The sequence below is a fragment of the Bufo bufo genome, chromosome 5 (assembly GCF_905171765.1).
Source record: "Bufo bufo chromosome 5, aBufBuf1.1, whole genome shotgun sequence".
In the NCBI taxonomy this organism is placed as follows: domain Eukaryota; kingdom Metazoa; phylum Chordata; class Amphibia; order Anura; family Bufonidae; genus Bufo; species Bufo bufo.
In genome coordinates, this window is record NC_053393.1 from 175,311,620 (window position 1) to 175,335,734 (window position 24,115).

Here is a 24,115-nt window from a genome sequence, read left to right on the forward strand (position 1 = left end):
GGTAAGGAATTTGGTCAGGTGTTTGCTATTGTGCGTTTGCTAATGAGCCTAGCTCACTAAGGTGTTACATTTGTTGCTGGGGGAGGAGTGTGTGTATATATAGAGACAGACTCATTAGCTGGCCTAATTCATTAGCTGCAAGTACTACCTTCAAGTACTACATTAAAGTACAGTGAAGAGATATTGCAGGAGACTGAAGAGAAACTGCAAGAGATTGCAACTGGCTCATCTGTGTTTTTTTTGCTGACAATTGCTTGAGAAGAGGTAAGGAATTTGGTCAGGTGTTTGCTATTGTGCGTTTGCTAATGAGCCTAGCTCACTAAGGTGTTACATTTGTTGCTGGGGGAGGAGTGTGTGTATATATAGAGACAGACTCATTAGCTGGCCAAATTCATTAGCTGCACGTACTACCTTCAAGTACTACATTAAAGTACAGTGAAGAGATATTGCAGGAGACTGAAGAGAAACTGCAAGAGATTGCAACTGGCTCATCTGTGTTTTTTTTGCTGACAATTGCTTGAGAAGAGGTAAGGAATTTGGTCAGGTGTTTGCTATTGTGCGTTTGCTAATGAGCCTAGCTCACTAAGGTGTCACATTTGTTGCTGGGGGAGGAGTGTGTGTATATATAGAGACAGACTCATTAGCTGGCCTAATTCATTAGCTGCAAGTACTACCTTCAAGTACTACATTAAAGTACAGTGAAGAGATATTGCAGGAGACTGAAGAGAAACTGCAAGAGATTGCAACTGGCTCATCTGTGTTTTTTTTGCTGACAATTGCTTGAGAAGAGGTAAGGAATTTGGTCAGGTGTTTGCTATTGTTCGTTTGCTAATGAGCCTAGCTCACTAAGGTGTTACATTTGTTGCTGGGGGAGGAGTGTGTGTATATATAGAGACAGACTCATTAGCTGACCTAATTCATTAGCTGCAAGTACTACCTTCAAGTACTACATTAAAGTACAGTGAAGAGATATTGCAGGAGACTGAAGAGAAACTGCAAGAGATTGCAACTGGCTCATCTGTGTTTTTTTTGCTGACAATTGCTTGAGAAGAGGTAAGGAATTTGGTCAGGTGTTTGCTATTGTGCGTTTGCTAATGAACCTAGCTCACTAAGGTGTTACATTTGTTGCTGGGGGAGGAGTGTGTGTATATATAGAGACAGACTCATTAGCTGGCCTAATTCATTAGCTGCAAGAACTACCTTCGAGTACTACATTAAAGTACAGTGAAGAGATATTGCAGGAGATAGTCAGGAGGTAGGCTGGAAGGTAGAAACAATACAAAAAAGGTAAGATTTGTTTGATTAAAATTTACAATTTTATTTTTTTTCTCCTCTTTAAAATGGCAGACTTGGTTCAGTGCAGGAATTGTTGTGCATTTATTTCATGTTCCACTCTTTGGAGATTCGGATGCTGTCAGATCTGTAGACAGTTCTCCTTACTGCAGCAGGAAATTGCATTTTTGAAAGCTGAAATATTTAAATTATCTGTTAAACAAACTCCAGCTAGGACTGCTGCACTGCCACAGAGGACCCCCAGAAATGGCAGATGGGTTACTGTAGGTTCTGGAAGTCTTAGAGTGGTGGATAGAAGACATGTCCCACAGTCGGTGGTTCTCCATAATTCATTTGCAGCACTCTCAGAATGTAAGGACAACATGGATATGGACTCAAGCACAGAGGGTGTGAAACCATCGACTCCTATGTCTAATGTATGCAAGACTGCAGCCAAGGACAAAAAAGATAAAGTGAAGTCTCAAAGGAAGCAGCTGTTGCTGGGTGATTCAATCATAAGCAGTGTGGAGCTTAAAGAAAATGGTTTTGTGAGATGTCTCCCTGGGGCTACTGCTAGAAGAGATAGAAGACGTATTATTAATATTGTTAAGCAAGCAAAGCAGGAAGGGGACGTGGATGTTCTTGTCCATCTAGGGACAAATGACCTGGCTTGCAATGAAGTGTCAGAGGTGAAAAAATCTTTTATCACACTTGGTAATGACGTACAGGATTTTGCATCCACCATTTCATTTTCTGAAGTTCTGCCTGTGCATAATGTTCAGAATGATAGGCAGAGGCGCATACAGGAGTTCAACATATGGCTTGGTAAATGGTGTCAAGAGCAAGGATTTGGCTTTTTTTCTCATGATAGCTCTACTTGGAATAGAAAGGAACTGTACAAAAAAGATGGTTTGCATCTTTCTCTCAAAGGAACAAATGTACTTAGTGAACAACTCCAAGAATTTGCGAAAGAGTATTTAAACTAGGAAGGGGGGGGGGGGCAAAAGAGTGGAAATAAAAGAGTCCAATTGCCCCCCGAAACAATGCCAGAACAGGTCAGAAGCACAGAGGTTAAGAAATGATAAGCTCAGAGTCCTGTCTACAAATGCTCGCAGTTTAGGTAAAAAAATCAATGAACTTGGGTCAATAATGGCATCTGAGAATGTAGATTTAGTGGCTGTTACGGAGACATGGTTTAATGAAAGAAATGACTGGGACATAACCATACCAGGGTACTCTTTATACAGAAGAGACAGAGAAGGCAAGAAAGGAGGAGGAGTGGCCCTGTATGTGAAAGATAGCATTAAATCTAACCTAATACAAGTTGGTGAGGCCAACATAGAGTCAGTTTGGGTTACGTTGCAGTTTGCTAACCATGCAGTAACTCGTGTAGGTGTGATATATAGACCACCTGGTCAAGTTAAAGAACTAGATGATCTACTAGTTGAAGAAATAGATAAAATGACAATGAAAGGAGAAGTTATCATTATGGGAGATTTCAATCTTCCAGATATAAACTGGAAAACCAAAATAGCAAGTTCTACCAGGAGTACAGATATTCTAAATTCCCTACTGGGGTTATCTCTACAACAAGTGGTTGAGGAGCCAACCCGGAGGGAGGCCATTTTGGATTTGGTATTCACAAATGGGGATTCGGTATATGATGTCATTGTAGGCGAAACCTTGGGATCTAGTGATCACCAGTCAGTGTGGTTTAATATAAGAACTGTGAAAGAGTCCCACCACACAAAAACAAAAGTTTTAGATTTTAGAAAAACAGACTTTTCAAAAATGAAATTAGTCATAAATGAGTCCTTATCAGACTGGAACGGATTACATGGAGTCCAGGAGAAATGGGACTCCTTAAAAGGTGCATTATTGAAGGCAACAGAAAATTGCATTAGACTTGTCAGTAAAAGCAAAAAAAGGAAGAGACCACTGTGGTACTCAGCAGAAGTGGCCCAAATCATTAAAAATAAAAAGCTAGCATTTTGTAATTATAAAAAAACCCAGAGCAATGAAGATAAGGAAATCTACAAGATTAGGCAGAAAGAGGCCAAGCAAGTTATAAGAACTTCTAAAGCGCAGGCAGAAGAAAAACTAGCTCAGTCTATGAAAAAAGGGGATAAGACATTCTTCAGATATATAAATGAAAAAAGGAAATTAAAACAAGGAATAACTAAATTAAAAACAAAGGACGGAAGGTATGTAGAAGAGAATAAAGGGCTAGCCGACTGCCTTAATGAATACTTCTGTTCAGTTTTTACAAAAGAAAAAGGAGAAGGACCTCCACTAGAAAGGATGACTAATAAATCGTTTGATGCATGTATCTTTACAGAGGAAGATGTTCTAAGTTTGCTGTCTAAAGTGAAGACAAATAAGTCACAGGGGCCTGATGAGATACACCCAAAATTATTAAAAGAGCTTAGTGGGGAGCTGGCAAAACCGTTAACAGATTTATTTAACCAATCATTAGTAACAGGAGTCGTCCCGGAAGATTGGAAATTGGCAAATGTCGTGCCCATTCACAAGAAAGGTAGTAGGGAGGAATCGAGCAACTATAGACCAGTGAGTCTGACATCAATAGTAGGCAAATTAATGGAAACCCTATTAAAGGATAGGATTGTGGAACATCTAAAATCCCATGGATTGCAAGATGAAAAACAACATGGGTTTACTTCAGGGAGATCATGTCAAACAAATCTTATAGATTTTTTTGACTGGGTGACTAAAATAATAGACGGTGGAGGTGCAGTAGACATCGCATATCTAGATTTTAGTAAGGCTTTTGACACTGTCCCACATAGAAGACTTATCAATAAACTGCAGTCATTGAGCATGGACTCCCATATTGTTGAGTGGATTAGGCAGTGGCTGAGTGACAGACAATAGAGGGTTGTAGTCAATGGAGAACATTCAAAACAAGGTCATGTTACCAGTGGGGTTCCACAGGGATCTATACTGGGACCAATTTTGTTTAATATCTTCATAAGTGATATTGCAAAAGGCCTCGATGGTAAGGTTTGTCTTTTTGCTGATGACACAAAGATATGTAACAGGGTTGATGTTCCTGGAGGGAAACGCCAAATGGAAAAGGATTTAGGAAAACTAGAAGAATGGTCAGAACTCTGGCAACTGAAATTTAATGTGGATAAGTGCAAGATAATGCACCTGGGGCGTAAAAACCCAAGGGCAGAATATAGAATATTTGACACAGTCCTGACCTCAGTATCTGAGGAAAGGGATTTAGGAGTAATTATTTCAGAAGACTTAAAGGTGGGAAGACAATGTAATAGAGCAGCACGAAATGCCAGCAGAATGCTTGGATGTATAGGGAGAGGTATAAGCAGTAGAAAGAGTGAAGTGCTTATGCCGCTGTACAGAACACTGGTGAGACCTCACTTGGAGTATTGTGCGCAGTACTGGAGGCCATATCTCCAGAAGGATATAGATACTCTAGAGAGAGTTCAGAGAAGAGCTACTAAACTAGTACATGGATTGCAGGATAAAACTTACCAGGAAAGGTTAAAGGACCTTAATATGTATAGCTTGGAAGAAAGAAGAGACAGAGGGGATATGATAGAAACTTTTAAATACATAAAGGGAATCAACTCGATAAAGGAGGAGAGCATATTTAAAAGAAGAAAAACTACCACAAGAGGACACCGTTTAAAATTAGAGGGGCAAAGGTTTAAAAGTAATATAAGGAAGTATTACTTTACTGAGAGAGTAGTGGATGCATGGAATAGCCTTCCTGCAGAAGTGGTAGCTGCAAATACAGTGAAGGGGTTTAAGCATGCATGGGATAGGCATAAGGCTATCCTTCATATAAGATAGGGCCAGGGACTATTCATAGGATTCAGATATATTGGGCAGACTAGATGGGCCAAATGGTTCTTATCTGCCGACACATTCTATGTTTCTATGTTTCTATATGTAATTTATCCAACAAGATATTACGGAAGATAACGGAAAGAGTTACAGAAATTGAAGATCGCTTGGAGGATCAAGTTCCGCCTGTAAAGCGCGACTTAGCCAAGGTCATTCATAATATCAGGCTTCTGATAAATAAAGCGGACGACCTGGAAAATAGGTCCCGCCGTAACAATCTTCGCTTAGTAGGAATTCCAAAGAGAGCTGAGGGACAATATCCTGTCAGATTTTTTGAAGATTGCTTCAAAAATACGATTGCTAAGGACTCCCTATCTCCCTTCTTTGCTATTGAAAGAGCGCACAGGGTTCCATCTCGTCCTCCGCCTCCGGGTGGCCCTCCCAGACCAGTCTTGATGAAGCTCCTACATTTCCAGGACAGGGATGCTATTCTTCGTTAGGCCCGGGATCATCCGGATCTCTCCATCGGTGGATATAAAGTCTCCATCTTCCCGGACTTTTCGGCAGAACTGCAGCGATGTAGAGCCCGCTTCCTGGATGTAAAACGCACCCTAAGGTCCCATGGAATTCAATATTCTATGCTCTACACAGGGCAAAACCCACTTTTTTGAGTCGCCGGAGGAAGCATATATGTGGACTGAACAATCGGGATGCCTTTCTGCTATGCCGGGAGAAGATTCGTAGTCGCAGACCTGAAGATGTTCTTCTGCAGCTATGACGGACATTTGCCTTCATACCAGGGCGGAAGAGTATTCTGCTCTTTATTTGCCCTAACCTTACTTTTTTCTTGCAGTACCATATCCGTTGTTGCTAAAGATTTTTTGCACTTTCCTGTTGTAGGTTAATGTTTATGCTTTCTCAGGGATGCTGCTTGCTTCTGTAATGGTTCTTTTGATACCACACAGGACTAATCAGCCGCTTATCATTTTTGCGTATTATTGGCCGGGTTGCTGTTTGAGAGTTCTGATAACTATTTTTATGTCTACTTTTTATGTGGGCTTGTTATTGCTTCCTATGTTGTGGGTTACAGGAAAACCTTTTGTGCCTCACACTCTCTTTTGGGACTAATGAGAGCGTCCCTTCTTGTAGAATTTATTCTTATGGTTTCTTTTTTGGGGGGAATTTTCTGAGCAGAGAGATAACTTTCCTTACTGAAATCTGTTTGGGCGATGAGATCCGATATAGCGGATCTTTTGTTATCCTTCAGATGTATGTATCGTTGAGTGATGGCAGGTAAAACCAATATTATAGCTTGGAATGTGAGAGGCTTGGGCAATCCAATCAAGCGCCAGGCGGTATTTACTGCTGTTCAACCTTATCAACCAGCCATTCTATGTCTTACTGAGACCCATCTGACACGCCAACATCACAGACTGCTGGCTAATCCTTGGATTTCACAAGCCTTCCATTCTACCTTCTCTTTGCAAGCTAGAGGGGTCAGTATTCTGTTTCACAGAGCCATCCCGTTCGAATGCCATTCTAGTAAACTAGACACAGAGGGGCAGTATGTTTGCTTACACTGCACTATTTTTAGGGAACAGTTCCTGTTGATAGCTGTCTATGTCCCACCCCCGTATTCCACTGTGGCAATCAAGGAGATTTTGGAATAGATCTCTTACAAACCGCAGATTCCAATTTTGTTGGTAGGAGATTTTAATAATTGTCTTGACCCTGAATTGGACAGGTTTTCATCGCCACAGGCTGTGACATCTTCTGGAGAGACCTCATTGGCAAGACTATTGAGAGAGGTAGACTTATATGACCTCTGGAGGATTAGATTTCCAACAGAGAGACAATTTTCTTGCTTTTCAGCTTAACACTCCTCTCTGTCCAGGATAGATTTGCCTATTGGGTCACTGGAAGCCTCTTCTCATGTTTCGGTGGTGGAATACCTACCCCGCAGCCTTTCCGACCACTCCCCCATTCACCTGGAATTGTTGCTTGAGGAATCCGGGAGTCATCGGGGTATGTCACTATGGAAGCTTAATCCATTCTGGATCCAATTATTGGATGAGGATGAGCCACTGACCAGACTCATTATAGAATTCTTTGATAACAATGTAGGGTCTGCATCTCCTAATTCGGTTTGGGATGCCATGAAGGCGTATATGTACGGGGCCTTTTTATTCAGAGAATCCAAAGGCGCAAATCTAAGTCTAGAGCACTTACTAAGGCCATACAACTGGAGGTGCAGACATGGGAACACAGGTTCATAGACGCTCCGTCCCCACATGTAGAGGCCAAATGGAAGGAGGCGCAAGCTAGACTCAATGAGCATTTAAAGGGCTTCTGTCACCCCAATAAAGTGATTTTTTTTTTTGGGCTAGTTAAATTAGTTATATTGCGATATATGAAAATATAATGGTGTTACTTACTTTGATCCAGCAGTTTCTTCCAAAAACGAAGTTTTATAATATGTAAATTAGGTCTCTACCAGCAAGTAGGGCGGCTACTTGCTGGTAGCTGCTGCAGAAAACCGCCCCCTCGTCGTGTTGATTGACAGGGCCAGCCGGGATCTCCTCCGCCGGCCAGCCCTGTCGGCATTTCAAAAATCGCGCGCCTGTGTTCATTCGGCGCAGGCGCTCTGAGATGAGGAGGCTCGCCTCCTCAGAACTCCCTCAGTGCGCCTGCGCCGATGACATCACTGAAATAGAAGCTAATAACAAGCGTTTTTTTCTACAACAAAAATATTTTGAGGCGGGTGAGAGTACGGGCAGCTTATTAGCGAGGGTAGTCCGAGCACAAGAAGGTCATTCTAGAATTGCAGCAATACAAACTCCTGACGGAGACCTTTCCGTTGAGGATGATGTTATATTAAAGGTATTCCATGGCTTCTTGGTATTCCATGCAATTCTAGAACCAGGGATTAGGGTGGTAAGCATGAAGGCACCCATACTGGGGATCACACTCTCTCCGAGTCTATTTTTAGATATCTCCCAAAAACATTCACACTTGGTTCAAAACTATAGGCTGTTACAAATGTGTCCACAAAGTATCTTATGCTCACATATTAAGATAGACAACTTTTTTTTTTTTTACTTCTAGGGCTACAGGTAAAAACCATAAAAGCAAAACCTAAATAAATTGTAACACTACAAATGTAATTTATGTAGCAATTTGCAAACAACGTAGTCTTAAATATGTTGGCTGCATGTCTAACAGCCTAAAAACCTCATATGCATAAATGCTTTTCAGATATCTCTAATGAAAAAGTAACCAATATCTCCATGCTAGCCAAACATTTTAAGGAGGTACACAAAGGAAATTTGAATAGCTTGGAAATAATGGGTAATGAAGAATGTTTAATTCACACAGGGGAGGTGTCACCGACAGTTCTGTGAGAAGGTCTGACAGACGTTCTTCTCTACCTCTTGTATGACGTTCTTTGTTTTGGTTTCACTTTGTCATCTCCTTTCCTTCTGCCAGGTGTCACTTATTTAGACTAATTGTCTTCCTTTATATTCCCTCCCTTACTGCCTCACTTTGCGGTTTATACTACTTCCTGTGTTCACTGCTGGAGGCTGCTGCTGCTGTTTGCTCAGATAAGTCTTTTCCTTTATTGTGTTTCCTTGCTGGCTTGATTCTAGGTGACCCTGACTCTGTCCGTATTAAGTGCAGGGAGCCGGTGGTCGTGTCCCCTCACTATTATAGGGTTTTCAGGTGTCACACAGTCTTAGGTACGTGGGCATGCAATCGTCTACAATTGAGACCCTTGCATGTGCTTAGCAGTCAGGGAGAGCTCTTAGGGTTTTATAGGGCTCACCTATATGCTCCTTAGTTTGGGATCAAGCCAGTCGGTCGTTTATTTATAAGTTCCAGCTATTTGCAACTTCACCCGTGACATTATAAACCGCCAAAACCGTCTTAAGCATGGATCCGGTTTCATCCTTGATTGACCGCATGCAAGGTATTTCGCTGGAGGTAGCAGATCTCCGTAAAACTGTGTTTCAGTTTCAGGTGACCGGTTCTGCTGGTGTTCATGGAGTTTGTTCCGAGCCTAAGATCTCGCTTCCGGATACGTTCTCCGGGGGTAGTGAGAATTTTGTTCGCTTTAGAGAGGCTTGCTAACTCCATTTTTGCCTACTTCCCCATTCCTCTGGTGATGAGGAGCAGAGGGTGGGGATCATCATCTCGCTGCTCAGGGATAATGCTCAGTCTTGGGCCTTCTCGCTGCCGGTGGGGGCACGGCCCCTCCGATCAGTGGATGAATTTTTTGTAGCCCTGGGGCAGATATATGATGACCCGGATCGCATTGCTCTGGCTGAATCTAAACTGCGTCTTTTATGCCAGGGTAAACAGTCCGCAGAGATATATTGTTCTAAATTTCGGAGATGGGCAGCTGATACTGGTTGGAATGATGCTGCACTCCGAAGTCAATTTTGCCATGGTCTTTCGGAAAGATTGAAAGATGCATTTGCTTTTCATGAGAGAACAGCATCGTTAGAGTCTGCTATGTCTCTAGCTGTTCGTATTGACAGGCGTCTTAGAGAGAGAGAGGAAACTACTCTTTCCTGTCATATTCAGCCCAAGGACAGTGGGGCTGTCTCATTCAGTGTGCAGGGGTCTCAGTCTGTCTCAATCTCCTCTGAGGAGGAGGCCATGCAGCTGGGTTTGCTTACCTCTGATAGTAGAGGATTCAGCTCTCAGAGGAGGGTTTGTTTCTGTTGTGGGGGTATAAATCATTGGGCTAATGTTTGCCCCTCTAGGAGATTCATGGAGTTTTCTGAGGGTAATAAAAAAAAAAAAAAAAAAGAAACCATCTAAAAACTTTCCATTTGCTACTATTGGCAAGGTTCATGCGGAAATTGAAGGTTTGCTGTTTGCTTGTAGTTCCCGTTTTCTCCTACCTGCCAGGGTGGCGCTAGACAGCAAGAACATTGTATGTGAGATTTTTTGAGATAGTGAAGTAGCTGTCAATCTCCTTGATAATCAATTTGCAACAACGCATGGTTTCCAGGTGTTCACTTTGGAAAAGGATATACATGTTTTTGCTATCGATTTTGCTCCACTTTCTCAAAGATCGTTAAAGGGCATAGTTCACAATATCCGTTTGACTGTGGGTGACGCTCATGTTGAGGATATGTCATGTTTTGTCCTAAGCGGATTACCTACTCCTCTAGTGTTGGGGCTACCCTGGCTCACTAAACATAACCCCACCATTGATTGGCAAGCAAGGCAAATAAATGGTTGGAGTGAGTTTTGCAGAGAGAATTGCCTCACGGCGTCTCTTTCAGAGGTTTCTACCAAGACTGTGCCATCTTTTCTCTCTGAATTTTCTGATGTGTTTTCCGAGAGAGGTGTCCAGGAGTTGCCTCCTCACCGGGAGTACGACTGCCCTATTAATCTCATCCCAGGCGCCAAGCTGCCAAAATCACGACTATACAATCTCTCCCAACCTGAAAGGGTCGCTATGCGTACTTATATCTCTGAAAGCCTGAGAAAGGGACACATCCGACCCTCAAAGTCACCTGTTGCCGCTGGGTTTTTTTTTGTTAAGAAAAAAGATGCTTCTTTAAGACCTTGTCTGGATTTCAGGGAGCTTAACCGTATCACGATTCGTGACCCATATCCGCTTCCTCTGATCCCGGACCTGTTTAACCAGATTGTTGGGGCTAAAGTTTTTTCTAAGTTGGATTTAAGAGGGACATCGACCTAGTCAGGGTCAGGGAAGGGGACGAATGGAAGCCTTTAATACCCCTGAGGGTCATTTCGAGAATTTGGTTATGCCCTTTGGTTTGATGAATGCTCCGGCCGTCTTCCGACCTTTTGTGAACAGCATTTTTTATCATTTAATGGGGAAATTTGTACTGGTGTATCTAGATGACATTTTGATTTTTTCTCCTGATTTCAAGACTCATCGGGACCACCTATGTCAGGTCTTGCTGATTCTGCGGGAGAATAAATTGTATGCTAAACTGGAAAAATGTGTGTTTGCGGTTCCGGAGATTCAATTTCTTGGTTTTCTTCTCTCTGCTTCTGGTTTTCGGATAGACCCTGAGAAGGTCCGTGCTGTGCTTGATTGGGAGCTTCCTGAGAATCAGAAGGCGCTGATGCGGTTTTTGGGTTTTGCCAATTATTACATAAAGTTCATTTTGAATTATTCCTCTGTTGTTAAGCCACTCACTGATATGACTAAAAAGGGGGTGGATTTTTCCTTATGGTCGGTAGATGCGCTTAAAGCCTTTTCTAGTATTAAAGAGTGTTTTGCTTTCGCTCCCATTCTGGCACAACCTGATGTCTCTCTACCATTTATTGTTGAGGTGGATGCTTCTGAGGTGGGTGTGGGTGCGGTCTTATCTCAGGGTCCCTCTCCTGCCAAATGGCGACCGTGTGCCTTTTTCTCAAGGAAACTGTCCTCTGCAGAGAGAAATTACGATGTGGGAGATAGGGAGTTGTTGGCCATCAAATTAGCTTTTGAGGAATGGCGCCATTGGTTAGAGGGAGCCAGACACCCTATTACCGTGTTTACCGACCATAAGAATCTGGCCTATAAGGAATCGGCCAAGCGTCTGAACCCGAGACAGGCCAGATGCTCCTTAGCTTGGGATCAAGCCAGTTGGTCGTTTATTTATAAGTTCCAGCTATCTGCAACTTCACCCGTGACAGGAGGTGACTTGAATAGAAGGATCCTATTGGATTCTCATGTTTAAAACCTAGACAGGATCTGATCTACAGTATGAATACTGAACAACAAAATTTTATCATTTTTATGTTTATTCTTTTGTTTTACATATGAAATGTGATTTAAATTGGTTCCCTATTATGCAGATTCCATCAATTAGTTTAATCATGTAGACATGAGGAGGTGTCTACGTCAGGAGGGTAGTATGGGTTTTAAAATGTGTTTTCAACTCCTGTTAAATCAGGTATGATTAAGACTTTGGTTGAAAGGCATAAACCTCTGTACTGGCTCTTGTCTCTGTATATCTTAAATGCTTTAAATTAAAGTGGATTTTTACTGTGGATAACAGTACTGGAAAGCTGGCTTATTTTCATGAGATATCCAAATCCGGGAGTTTCTTGCATCCAGTAAACAGGAGGCAGGTGAGATGAAATCATTCACTTTTTTAGTATTCATATTTTCTATCAGTTTTAAAATTAAAAAATTTCTTTACAATGATTTGCTAATTTGCCAACCTTCGACATAAAGCACGACTCCTCAATATTGATGATGCCTAGGCCTCACCACATGTGGTCAATGCTTATTTCAAAATAAAAAATATTGCTCATTAGGGCTCATGCACATGACTGAACATTTGGTCCACATCAGATCTGCAATGTTTTCGGATTGGATGCAGACCCATTCATTTCAACGGGGCCGCAAAAGATGCAAACAGCACACAGTGTGTTGTCCACATCCACATGTCCATTCCGTGGCCCCGCAAAAAAGATAGAACATTTCCTATTTTTGTCCATTTTACAGGCAAGGGTAGGATATTTCTATAGAGGTTAAAAAAGAAATGGTGGAATGTGCTCTGCCAGGATCCGTATTTTATGGATCCGTGATTTGTGGATCACAAAACACTTACGGCCGTGTGTATGAGCACAAAAGTCAATTCTGTTGTTAAACTAGTGTTCGCTACAGCCAGAGAAATACCTGTGCAGCTAATGATAACATCTGCCAAAACTGGGGGAAAGTGGGGGTTGTTACTTGTAAGGCACATATCACATACGTGTGGAAGATGTTAGAAATATTCTCATTTAGAAAAAAAAAATACCGCATCTAGACAGAAATTTTGACTGAGAGTGGGCACATTACTGGACTGAGCCCAGCAGGATGGTCATTTCAACAAGTTGCCCGAGATCAAATATGAAGATATTGCGGTGAGTGCTTCAATCTGACATTTGCTATGAATCGACACACCGTTAGTGTGATGACCTCTAGTAGTGATACAAGGGACACTAATATAACAGAGATATGTGCAGGACATCTTGTGGCCACATGTGTTCCATCTCAAACTGGCATTTAGAATCACTTACATACAGTTGCAAGAAAAAGTATGTGAACCCTTTGGAATTATATGGATTTCTGTACAAATTGATCATAAAATGTGATCTGATCTTCATCTAAGTCACAACAATAGACAATCACAGTCTGCTTAAACTAATAACACACAAAGAATTAAATGTTACCATGTTTTTATTGAACACACCATGTAAACATTCACAGTGCAGGTGGATAAAGTATGTGAACCCTTGGATTTAATAACTGGTTGAACCTCCTTTGGCAGCAATAACTTCAACCAAACGTTTCCTGTAGTTGCAGATCAGACGTGCACAACGGTCAGGAGTCATTTTTGACCATTCCTCTTTACAGAACTGTTTCAGTTCAGCAATATTCTTGGAATGTCTGGTGTGAATCGCTTTCTTGAGGTCATGCCACAGCATCTCAATCAGGTTGAGGTCAGGACTCTGACTGGGCCACTCCAGAAGGCGTATTTTCTTCTGTTTAAGCCATTCTGTTGTTGATTTACTTCTATGCTTTGGGTCGTCGTCCAGGCCCTGACGCAGCAAAGCAGCCCCAAACCATGATGCCCCCACCACCATACTTCACAGTTGGGATGAGGTTTTGATGTTGGTGTGCTGTGCCTCTTTTTCTCCACACATAGTGTTGTGTGTTTCTTCCAAACAACTCAACTTTGGTTTCATCTGTCCACAGAATATTTTGCCAGTACTGCTGTGGAACATCCAGGTGCTCTTGTGCAAACTGTAAACGTGCAGCAATGTTTTTTTTGGACAGCAGTGGCTTCCTCTGTGGTATCCTCCCATGAAATCCATTCTTGTTTAGTGTTTTACATATCGTAGATTCGCTAACAGGGATGTTAGCGTATGCCAGAGACTTTTGTAAGTCTTTAGCTGACACTCTAGGATTCTTCTTCACCTCATTGAGCAGTCTGCGCTGTGCTCTTGCAGTCATCTTTACAGGACGGCCACTCCTAGGGAGAGTAGCAGCAGTGCTGAACTTTCTCCATTTATAGACAGTTTGTCTTACCGTGGACTGATAAACAGCAAGGCTTTTGGAGATACTTTTCAGCTTTATGCAAGTCAACAATTCTTAATCGTAGGTCTTCTGAGAGCTCTTTTGTGCGAGGCATCATTGACATCAGGCAATGCTTCTTGTGAAAAGTAAACCCAGAACTGGTGTGTGTTTTTTATAGGGCAGGGCAGCTGTAACCAACACCTCCAATCTCATCTCATTGATTGGACTCTATTTGGCTGACACCTCACTCCAAATAGTTCTTGGAGATGTCATTAGTCTAGGGGTTCACATACTTTTTCCACCTGCACTGTGAATGTTTACATGGTGTGTTCAATAAAAACATGGTAACATTTAATTCTTTGTGTGTTATTAGTCTAAGCAGACTGTGATTGTCTATTGTTGTGACTTAGATGAAGATCAGATCGCATTTTATGACCAATTTGTGCAGAAATCCATATGATTTCAAAGGGTTCACATACTTTTTTTTGCAACTGTATATCATCATTACATAAAAAAAATTTGGTCAGTGAGGGTATGTGAGATAATCATGCAGTTTCTACAAAACCTGTCACACACTAAATAAATAGTAAAAAAAAAATAGCATTTAATAATAAATAAAAAAATGATAATACCTGGACCATCTGACTTCTTTTTGATTTCTTCTTTCTCATCACAATCTATAATAATGTGACCTAGAAATTAGCACAAATTAAACTGAATTAGTTGACATTATATTATACATTGTATTTACACTTCTGTATGCTGATCATGGAGAAATGGAGTACCAAGCACTGCCATCTAAGGTTGGCCATACACATGAGATAAAATTCAGACAAACGTGTATGGCAAGAACACCCAAATCTAGCCATGCATTTACCATTGTGGTCAAGGACCACAATGACTCCCTGAATGGTCAGTTTAGTCTGGCATGTGGGATTGATTGTACGACTGATCTGTCGCAATGTGGCCAGATGTATGTCCATTCCTAAAGACTTGTAAAGATAAACAGAATGCTGCAGTCAAAACGGTCTCTGTTGTTTTAGTAACTGAAATATGGAAGTATGGAGTCATTTATCAAATCTGCTATGCCAGTTTTGTGGTGTAAAAAAGTCACAAGTGATGCTCACGAACAACATTTGGTGTATACATTTTTGTGACATTTGGTCATATTTTGCAAGATTTGGTGGGCCTCTACACGTTTAGAAGTGGAGTGAAAAGAAGGTCATGATTTCAGATTAGAACACCTTTAAGTCTCAATTATGATGTGCGAATTTTTAAAAAGTTGCAAAAAAGTCACATATCCACACCAGGTAACCCCTAGTGTACTTTTACAGACACAGATGTGCACCAAATTGTACTTGTGCCAAATATATTATTACTGTGCACCATTTCAGAAATTTGGCGCAACCTCACAAAGCAGAGACAGTGGTAAAACTGACACAAAACACTGCAAATTATAAATTCCCCCCATACATTTTAAGACAACATTCTTGTTTTATTTGAAAGTTTCTCATTGATTTTAATTAGTGGAAAGATGTCACTGAATGGTATTGTCACGGCGCCGTCTAGGAGGCGGGCACGTCCGCAGCGTGCACGCATCATCAGCGTGTCCATCGTCGCCCGCGCTCCTGATAATACTATGCGCGCCCGTCGCGCATCTATGCGCATTCATGCGAATGGTTTTAGGGCTGAGCACCGAGCTGATCACTCAGCGCTCGGCTGTGTAGTCTGTGTGGAGTCATGTGACGCTGGCCACGTCATATGACCCCTCTGGCTCCCTATTTAAACAGGCAATCTGCTGGCCACAGATTGCATGTTATTTTGGTTCCACCTGCGATTTCATCTTTCCTGGCGTACTTACCTCTGGCTGAATTCCTGACGATCCTCTGCCTGCTCCTTGTGTACTTTGCTGCTCTCCTGGTATTTTGACCCTGGCTTCCTCCTGACGATCCTCTGCTGACTCCTTTGGAACTTCACGGCTCTCCTGGTATTTATGACCCCGGCTTCTCCTGACTATTCTCTGCTTTCTCCATTCGTACTTCGTAGCTTTCCTGGTATTGACTCGGTCCGTTCACGTTCTGTTGTTTGTCCGTCTGTCGTCCCTGCACTTATTCCAAGCTAGGGATTGCTGTCCAGTTGTCCCCTGTCATTAGGACTTGCGAGGCAAGTAGGCAGTGCCAGGGGGGAGGGTGGAGCGCAGTGGTCACTTCCCTCCCCCTGTTTGTGTGTGTACGTGACCGTTACAGAATAACAGGCCTACTGAAACCACTGTACTATGAATCCTCTAGTGACCCTGACTGAGCATGTGTCAAACCTGATGCAGATGGTGCAGGAGCTAGGGGAGAAGATTCATTCCCTAGAAATAGGACAAGACGCCGCTGCTCCTCAGGCCTCTGGTCCGAACTTGAGCCCTCATATGGAGCCACCGATCAAGCTTCCAGAGCCCTTCTCTGGAGATCAGAGGAAGTTTCACTCCTTTAAGGAGAGCTGTAAACTGTATTTTAGTTTACGCCCCTTGTCTTCCGGGTCGGAAAGCCAACGGGTGGGCATTGTTATTTCCCGCTTACAGGGGGATCCCCAGGAGTGGGCTTTTTCTTTACCCCCTGATGCTAGTTTAACCACAGTAGAGAGTATTTTTCAGGCTCTGGGTACCCTGTATGATGAACCAGACAGGGCCCTGGTAGCCGAAACCGCGCTGAAAGCATTGGTTTAAGGCAACCTCTCTGCGTAGGAGTATTGCACCCAATTTAGAAGGTGGTGTGTTCCCTCAGGGTGGAACGAGCCACCTCTTAAGTGTCAATTCAGGTCAGGCCTATCTGATAACCTAAAATACCTACTAGTGAGTTATCAGCTCCCTGAGACTCTTGAGGAGACTATGATCCTAGCAGTCCGACTCGACCGACGTGTGAGAGAAAGACGACAGGAACGACAGTTCTCTTCTCAGGTACTGGTCCAGTCTGAGGTTTGTACCAGGAGTGGTGTTGAGGTCTCCTCTGAAGAACCTATGCAAATTGGCATGACCAGAGGGGAGCAGCACTGCAGACGTGGGATCTGTTTCTACTGTGGAGATCCTGACCATTGGATCAATCAGTGTCCAAAGAGGATCCTTTCTGATAAGGCTTCCAAGACAAGACCACCAAGGGACCAGGTACTCCCTGTTATTACTAAGAGTAAGCTTTTAGTTCCTATAACCATTTCTCTGGGTTCTAATAAGTGGTCTGGTCAGGCCTTTATAGATTCGGGCTCAGCGGCCAGCTTTATTGACCAGGGTAATGCTACTAGACAGGGTATTCCAATTTTTGTTTTACCTACGCCCACCCATATCATGGCCATCGACTCCACTCCCCTGGTAGGGGGTACTGTGAGGTCATGTACCTCAGAGATTTCCTTAGCTGTGGGAGTGTGCCACTTAGAGAAATGTTCCCTGGAGAACTTACCAGTTGAGGTAGTATTGGGAATGCCATGGCTCCAATTACACAATCCTACGATTGATTGGACCAGAGGGGAACTGGTGAGTTGGGGATCTTAGTGCGGCTCGTGTTTGTCAAGAATACGGGTTGGGTTGTCTGTAGAGTCTGAGGTATTACCCGCAGTCATAAAGGAGTATGCTGATGTGTTCTTGTTGTCGTCCCCGGACGCTCTTCCTCCCCATAGACCTTCTGATTGCGCCATATTTCCTAGAGAAGGGGGCAAGGTTTCCTAAGGGGCATATTTACAATCTTTCCAAACCTGAACGTGAGGCCATGGATGATTACATTAAGGAGAGTCTCATTAAGGGGCACATGAGACCCTCGGTTTCTCCTATGGGGGTGGGGTTTTTCTTTGTTAAGAAGAAGGATGGTGGTCTTAGACCCTGTATAGATTACCGGAAATTAAATAAGATCACTATCCAGAATACTTACTCCCTCCCATTGATTCCGGATTTATTTAACCAGGTATTAGGAGCCGCCTGGTTTTCTAAGATTGATTTAAGAGGAGCATACAATTTAATCCGAATCAAGGAGGGGGACGAGTGGAAGACAGCATTCAATACCCCGGCTGGTCACTTTGAATATCTCGTTATGCCTTTTAGACTCAGCAATGCCCCAGCTGTGTTCTAAAAATTTCATGAACGATATTCTTAGGGAGTTCTTTGGAAAATTTGTCATTGTATATCTCGATGACATTTTGATATTTCCCCTTGATTTTAAGAGTCATGTGTTTCATGTTAGACATGTGTTGGAGGTGTTGAGAGAGAACCAATTATCTGCTAAACAGGAAAAATGTGTCTTTGGGGTGCAGGAGATTATATTTCTCGGACATGTTCTGACTCCCCACGCCATAAAGATGGATCCTAGCAAGGTTTTAGCGATTAAGGGATGGGTAAGACCATTATCCTTAAAGGCCTTACAACGTTTCCTTGGATTCGCTAACTACTACCATAAGTTCATAAAGAATTTCTCTGTAATTGCTAGACCACTGACCGACCTCACTAAAAAAGGGGCGGATCTAGAAAATTGGTCTACTGAGGCCTTAGATTCATTTGAAACCCTAAAGGAGGCTTTCAGTAGCGCTCCAGTTCTAACCCAGCCAGATCAGGAAAAAACTTTTATCGTGGAGGTGGATGCTTCTGAGGACGGGGCAGGAGCAGTCCTCTCACAAGGTCCTGCTACCCTCACTAACCTGAGACCTTGTGCCTTTTTTTCTAGAAAGTTTTCCCCCTTCCAGAAATTATGACATAGGAAACCGTGAGTTACTGGCCATTAAGTGTGCATTTGAAGAATGGAGACATTTTCTTGAGGGGGCAAACCATTGTGTTACTGTTGTTACCGATCATAAGAACCTAATGTTTCTTGAGTCAGCTAAAAGGTTAAATCCCCGTCAGACTAGATGGGCATTGTTTTTTACTCGCTTTAATTTTTCCATAACTTTCAGACCAGGAAGTAGAAACGTGAAGGCTGACGCACTCTCTCTGAGTTTCTGTGCGTACCAGCCTACAGAGACTTGACCTGAAATCATTTTACCAGCTAAGGTCTTCGTATCAGCCTTGTCTCAGGACATCACGACTCTCATCAAGGCTGAACAACACCTAGCTCCGTCATCCACTCCTACAGATAAGTTGTTTGTTCCCGTACAGTTTTGGCTCCAACTGCTGGGTGAGTGTCATGACTCTGTTTTTTGTGGACATCCGGGCATTGAGGGCACTAAGGAGCTGGTTTCCAGATCATTCTGGTGGCCTACTTTAACTAGAGACGTCAAGTCTTATGTGTTGGCCTGCGAGGTTTCTGCGAGGTCTAAGACGCCTACGACTCACCCGGCTGGGGACCTACGACCCTTACCCATTCCCAGTAGACCCTGGTCTCATATCTCGATGGATTTTATCACTGATCTGCCACCTGCGGAGGGTAAGACTGTGGTTTGCGTAGTGGTCGATAGATTCAGCAAGATGGCTCACTTTATTCCCCTGCCTAAACTCCCGAGTGCGAAAACCCTAGCATCTTTGTTTGTGGAACAAATTGTACGTTTACATGGCATTCCAGAAAATATTGTATCTGACAGGGGTATGCAGTTTGTGTCCAAGTTTTGGAGGGCCTTCTGTCTGAGATGCTGGATTTCTCTGTCCTTCTCATCTGCTTATCACCCTTAAAGTAATGGACAGACTGAGCGCCTCAATCAGTCGTGGAACAATTTCTCAGGGCATATGTTGCAGATGATCAACAGTTGTGGGTGAAATACCTTCCGTTAGCCGAGTTTGCTCTGAATAACCGTGTTAATTCCTCTGCTGGGGTCTCTCCTTTTTTTTGTAACTATGGATTTCATCCTCATTTTCTTTCTGGGTCATCTGTCTCCTCGTGTAATCCCGAGGCGGATGAGATCTCCGCAAAACTGTGCACAGTATGGGCTTGGGTTCAATCGAACCTGGAAAAGGCTCAAAATACTCAAAGAGTCAAGGCCAATAGGAGACGTTCCACGGGGGTGAACTTTCAGGTGGGTGATAAGGTGTGGTTGTCCTCTAAAAATCTTTCACTCAAAGTTGCTTCAAGAAAGTTTGCTCCTCGATTTATAGGGCCGTACAAAATCGTAGAGGTGATTAATCCTGTATCATTTAGGTTAGAATTGCCCGACTCGTTCCACATTCACTGCACTTATTCCAAGCTAGGGATTGCCATCCAGTTGTCCCCTGTCATTAGGACTTGCGAGGCAAGTAGGCAGTGCCAGGGGTGAGGGTGGAGCGCAGTGGTCACTTCCCTCCCCCTGTGTGTGTGTGTGTGTACGCGACCGTTACAGGTATGCAGCATCTTCATATATAATAATTAGACATAAAGAATATTATAAAGGGTATATTGAAAGTACAGTGGCATGCAAAAGCTTGTTAATGTGAACAGTTAAGCAAGTTGAAGATGAAATGATCTCCAAAATGCATAAAGTTAAAGATAACACATTCCCTTTGTATAAAATAAAATAAAAATAATAAAATTTTTCATCTTTTACATTTACAAAATAACAAAAAGGGAAACGGGCCCAAGCAAAACTTTGGGCACTCTGCATGGTTAGTACCTAGCAGCACCCCTTTTGGCAAGTATCACAGCTTGTAAAAGCTTTTTGTAGCCAATGCCAGCTATGAGACTTTCAATACTTGTTTGATGAATTTTTTCCATTCTTCCTTGCAAAAGTCTTCCACTTTTGTGAGATTCCTGTGTCAACTTGCATGCACTGCTTTTTTTTAGGTCTATCCACAGATTTTCAATGATGTTCAGATCAGGGTACTGTGGGGGTCAAGGTAAAACCTTCAGTTTGCGCCTTTTGAAGTAGTCTATTGGGGATTTTTTGGTGTGTTTAGGCTCATTATCTATTGTGGGGATCCGCTCTGGTAGGCAGTGGTAGCGAGTGCAGTATAGAGGCAACACAGACCGGTCTTGGTGTAAAACACAATGCTTTGTTTATTCACACGGTGCATATTTGTGAAAGACGGTGCAGTTCATAGGGAGGGTGGTCACACACCACAGCAAAATAATAGTTCAAACACAGCAAGTCCCTGCTGCAGGCTACTTGAGGCCTGTTTCAGTCACATAAAGCAAAGTCTATTTAAAGCCAGGAGTAATGTCACCTTTTCTCCTTGGTGAAGTAAGTCCATGAGTCCGGCTCCTAGCCACAGGACATGGATCCCTCCTGGATTCAGCTGCGGGTCCCTGCACACTCCTTTACAGGCCTCAGCACGCAGCCCAGCTCACCTCCACTCCTCACTCTCACAGCCAGAGAACACAGAAGCTCCACACTGAGAACCACACCCTTGTTGCTGGTCAGGTTTTAACCCTTCCCTGCAAAACCTGGCCTGGACCGTGGGGAGACAGGCACCCGCCCGCATATCTGCCTGCTCCCAATAAGAGCCGGCCCGGATCCGTTGTTAACAGCGTAACCGCTGCAAAATGCACTTTTCCGGCTCTTACTCCAGCGGGGCCAGGACCCCCGCTGGCACGTACCTCCCGTTTACGACCACCCCAGGTACTCTCCTACATATCCCCCCCCTTTGTTCAATCCTGAAGGGTTGCACACCCTGTTCAATCCTGAACGGTTGGACACACGTACAACAGTGTGCCCGGGACAGGGCATCGGCATTCCCCTGTAAGCGGCCTGCCCTGTGTTCGACACTGAACTTAAAATTCTGGAGGGATAAGAACCACCTGGTGACCCGGGCACTCCCCTCCTTGGCCCGGCTCATCCACTGAAGAGGGGAATGGTCGGTCACCAGACGGAACCTTCTCCCTAACAGATAGTACCTAAGGGACTCGAGGGCCCACTTAATGGCCAGGCATTCTCTCTCTATCACGCTGTACCTGGTTTCCGCTGGGGTGAGTTTGCGACTCAGGAAGACAACAGGGTGTTCCTCCCCACTGATTTCCTGAGAGAGTACTGCCCCTAGGCCCACTCCAGAGGCGTCCGTCTGAACGACAAATTCCCGTGTGAAGTCTGGTGTCACCAAAACCGGGGACCCACACAGAGCCGACTTCAAACGGGAGAACGCCTCTTCCGCCTGCTCATCCCAGCGGACCATCACAGTCTTCCTCCCCTTTAAAAGTCTTGTCAATGGGGCCGCTACTGTGGCAAAGTTGGGGATAAAGCGCCTGTAATATCCTATCATCCCTAGGAACGAACGTACTTGCTTGGTGGTAAGAGGTCTGGGCCAGCTCTTGATCGCCTCAAGCTTGTCTACCTGGAGTTTGACAACTCCCCGCCCAATCACGTATCCCAGGTATCGGACCTCCTCGAACCCGATCGAACATTTTTTTGGGTTGGCCGTCAGTCCGGCTTTTCTAAGTGAATCGACTACGGCCTGTACCTTGGGCAGGTGACTCTCCCAGTCCTGGCTAAACACGATGATGTCATCGAGATATGCCGAAGCATATGGACGATGGGGCCGTAGTATGACGTCCATCAATCGCTGGAAGGTGGCTGGAGCGCCATGCAGGCCAAAGGGCAAAACTTGGTACTGAAATAACCCCTCGGGGGTGACAAAGGCAGTCTTCTCCTTTGCCGCCTCCGTGAGAGGCACCTGCCAATATCCTTTTGTGAGGTCGAGGACCGAGAAATAGCGAGCTTTCCCTAGCCGTTCTATGAGCTCGTCTACCCAGGGCATGGGGTAGGCATCGAATTTCGACACTTCGTTGAGCTTTCTAAAGTCATTGCAGAAGCGCAGAGTACCGTCAGGTTTTGGGATGAGGACTATGGGGCTGGCCCACTCGCTCCTTGACTCCTCAATCACCCCTAACCTCAACATCGACCTTACTTCTTCTGAAATGGCCTGTCGCCGGGCCTCCGGTACACGATACGGCTTTAACCGTACCCTGACGTGGGGCTCGGTGACGATGTCATGTCGGACTACCGAAGTTCGACCAGGAAGCTCAGAGAACACGTCCCTATTTCGACTCACCAACTCTTTGGCTTCCTGAGCTTGTTTGGTCGACAGACCACCCGCTATCTTTACCGTGGAGGTGCCCTCCGGGACCTCGGGTGGAGCTGGGATCTTCCCCGCAGACAAGACAGTGCTTGGGCCGTCCCCAATGAGACACTCCCTATCTCTCCACGATTTCAGTAAATTTACATGATATACCTGTTCTGGCTTCCGCCGGCCTGGCTGGGATATCTTGTAATTCACTGGCCCTACCTTCTCTTTCACCTCGTAGGGACCTTGCCACCGTGCCAAAAACTTACTGTCAATGGTGGGGACTAGCACCAGTACCCGGTCACCCGGGTTAAATGTCCGGACCTGGGCATTCCGGTTGTATACCCGGCTCTGTGCCAGTTGGGCGGCCTCCATGTGTTCCCGGACGATTGGTAGGACTGTCTCGATACGGTCCTGCATCTTTTCTATATGCTCTATAATACTCTTGTGTGGGGTGGGCTGTTGCTCCCACGCCTCTTTAGCGATGTCCAGCAACCCTCTTGGCCGTCGACCGTACAATAGCTCGAAGGGCGAGAGTCCCGTAGAGGCCTGGGGCACTTCTCGCACTGCGAACAATACGTACGGCAGCAACAAGTCCCAATCCTTTCCGTCTTTGGCTACGGTTCTTTTAAGCATAGTTTTTAGGGTTTTGTTAAAGCGCTCCACTAGTCCGTCGGTTTGAGGATGGTATACGGACGTGTGTAACCGCTTAACCCCTAAAAGCTTGCAGAGCTCCCTCGTCACCTTAGACATGAAGGGTGTCCCCTGGTTGGTCAGGATCTCTTTTGGAATCCCCACTCTTGCGAACATGCCCATGAGTTCTTTAGCTATGAGCTTAGCTGAAGTATGACGTAGTGGGATCGCTTCAGGATATCTGGTGGCATAGTCTAAGACCACCAAGATATGCTGGTGCCCTCTGGCCGACTTGTTTATGGGGCCTACCAGATCCATCCCTATTCTTTCGAAGGGGACCTCAATGATGGGCATGGGTACTAGGGGACTGCGATAGTGGGGTTGGGGGCTCGTCATCTGACACACTGGACAGGATTGGC

The 24,115-nt window shown here is 44.2% G+C and overlaps 1 protein-coding gene across 5 annotated transcripts in view; it reads right to left on the minus strand.

Annotated features, from left to right (window-relative positions):
• Positions 1–24,115, minus strand: part of PIEZO2 (piezo type mechanosensitive ion channel component 2) — a 661,827-nt gene that overhangs the window by 87,107 nt on the left and 550,605 nt on the right. For all 5 annotated transcript variants that reach the window (XM_040432210.1, XM_040432212.1, XM_040432214.1 and 2 more), the window contains exon 34: positions 14,776–14,835. In XM_040432210.1, the coding sequence (XP_040288144.1) occupies positions 14,776–14,835 (60 nt within the window). The remainder of the gene's footprint in view (positions 1–14,775; positions 14,836–24,115) is intronic.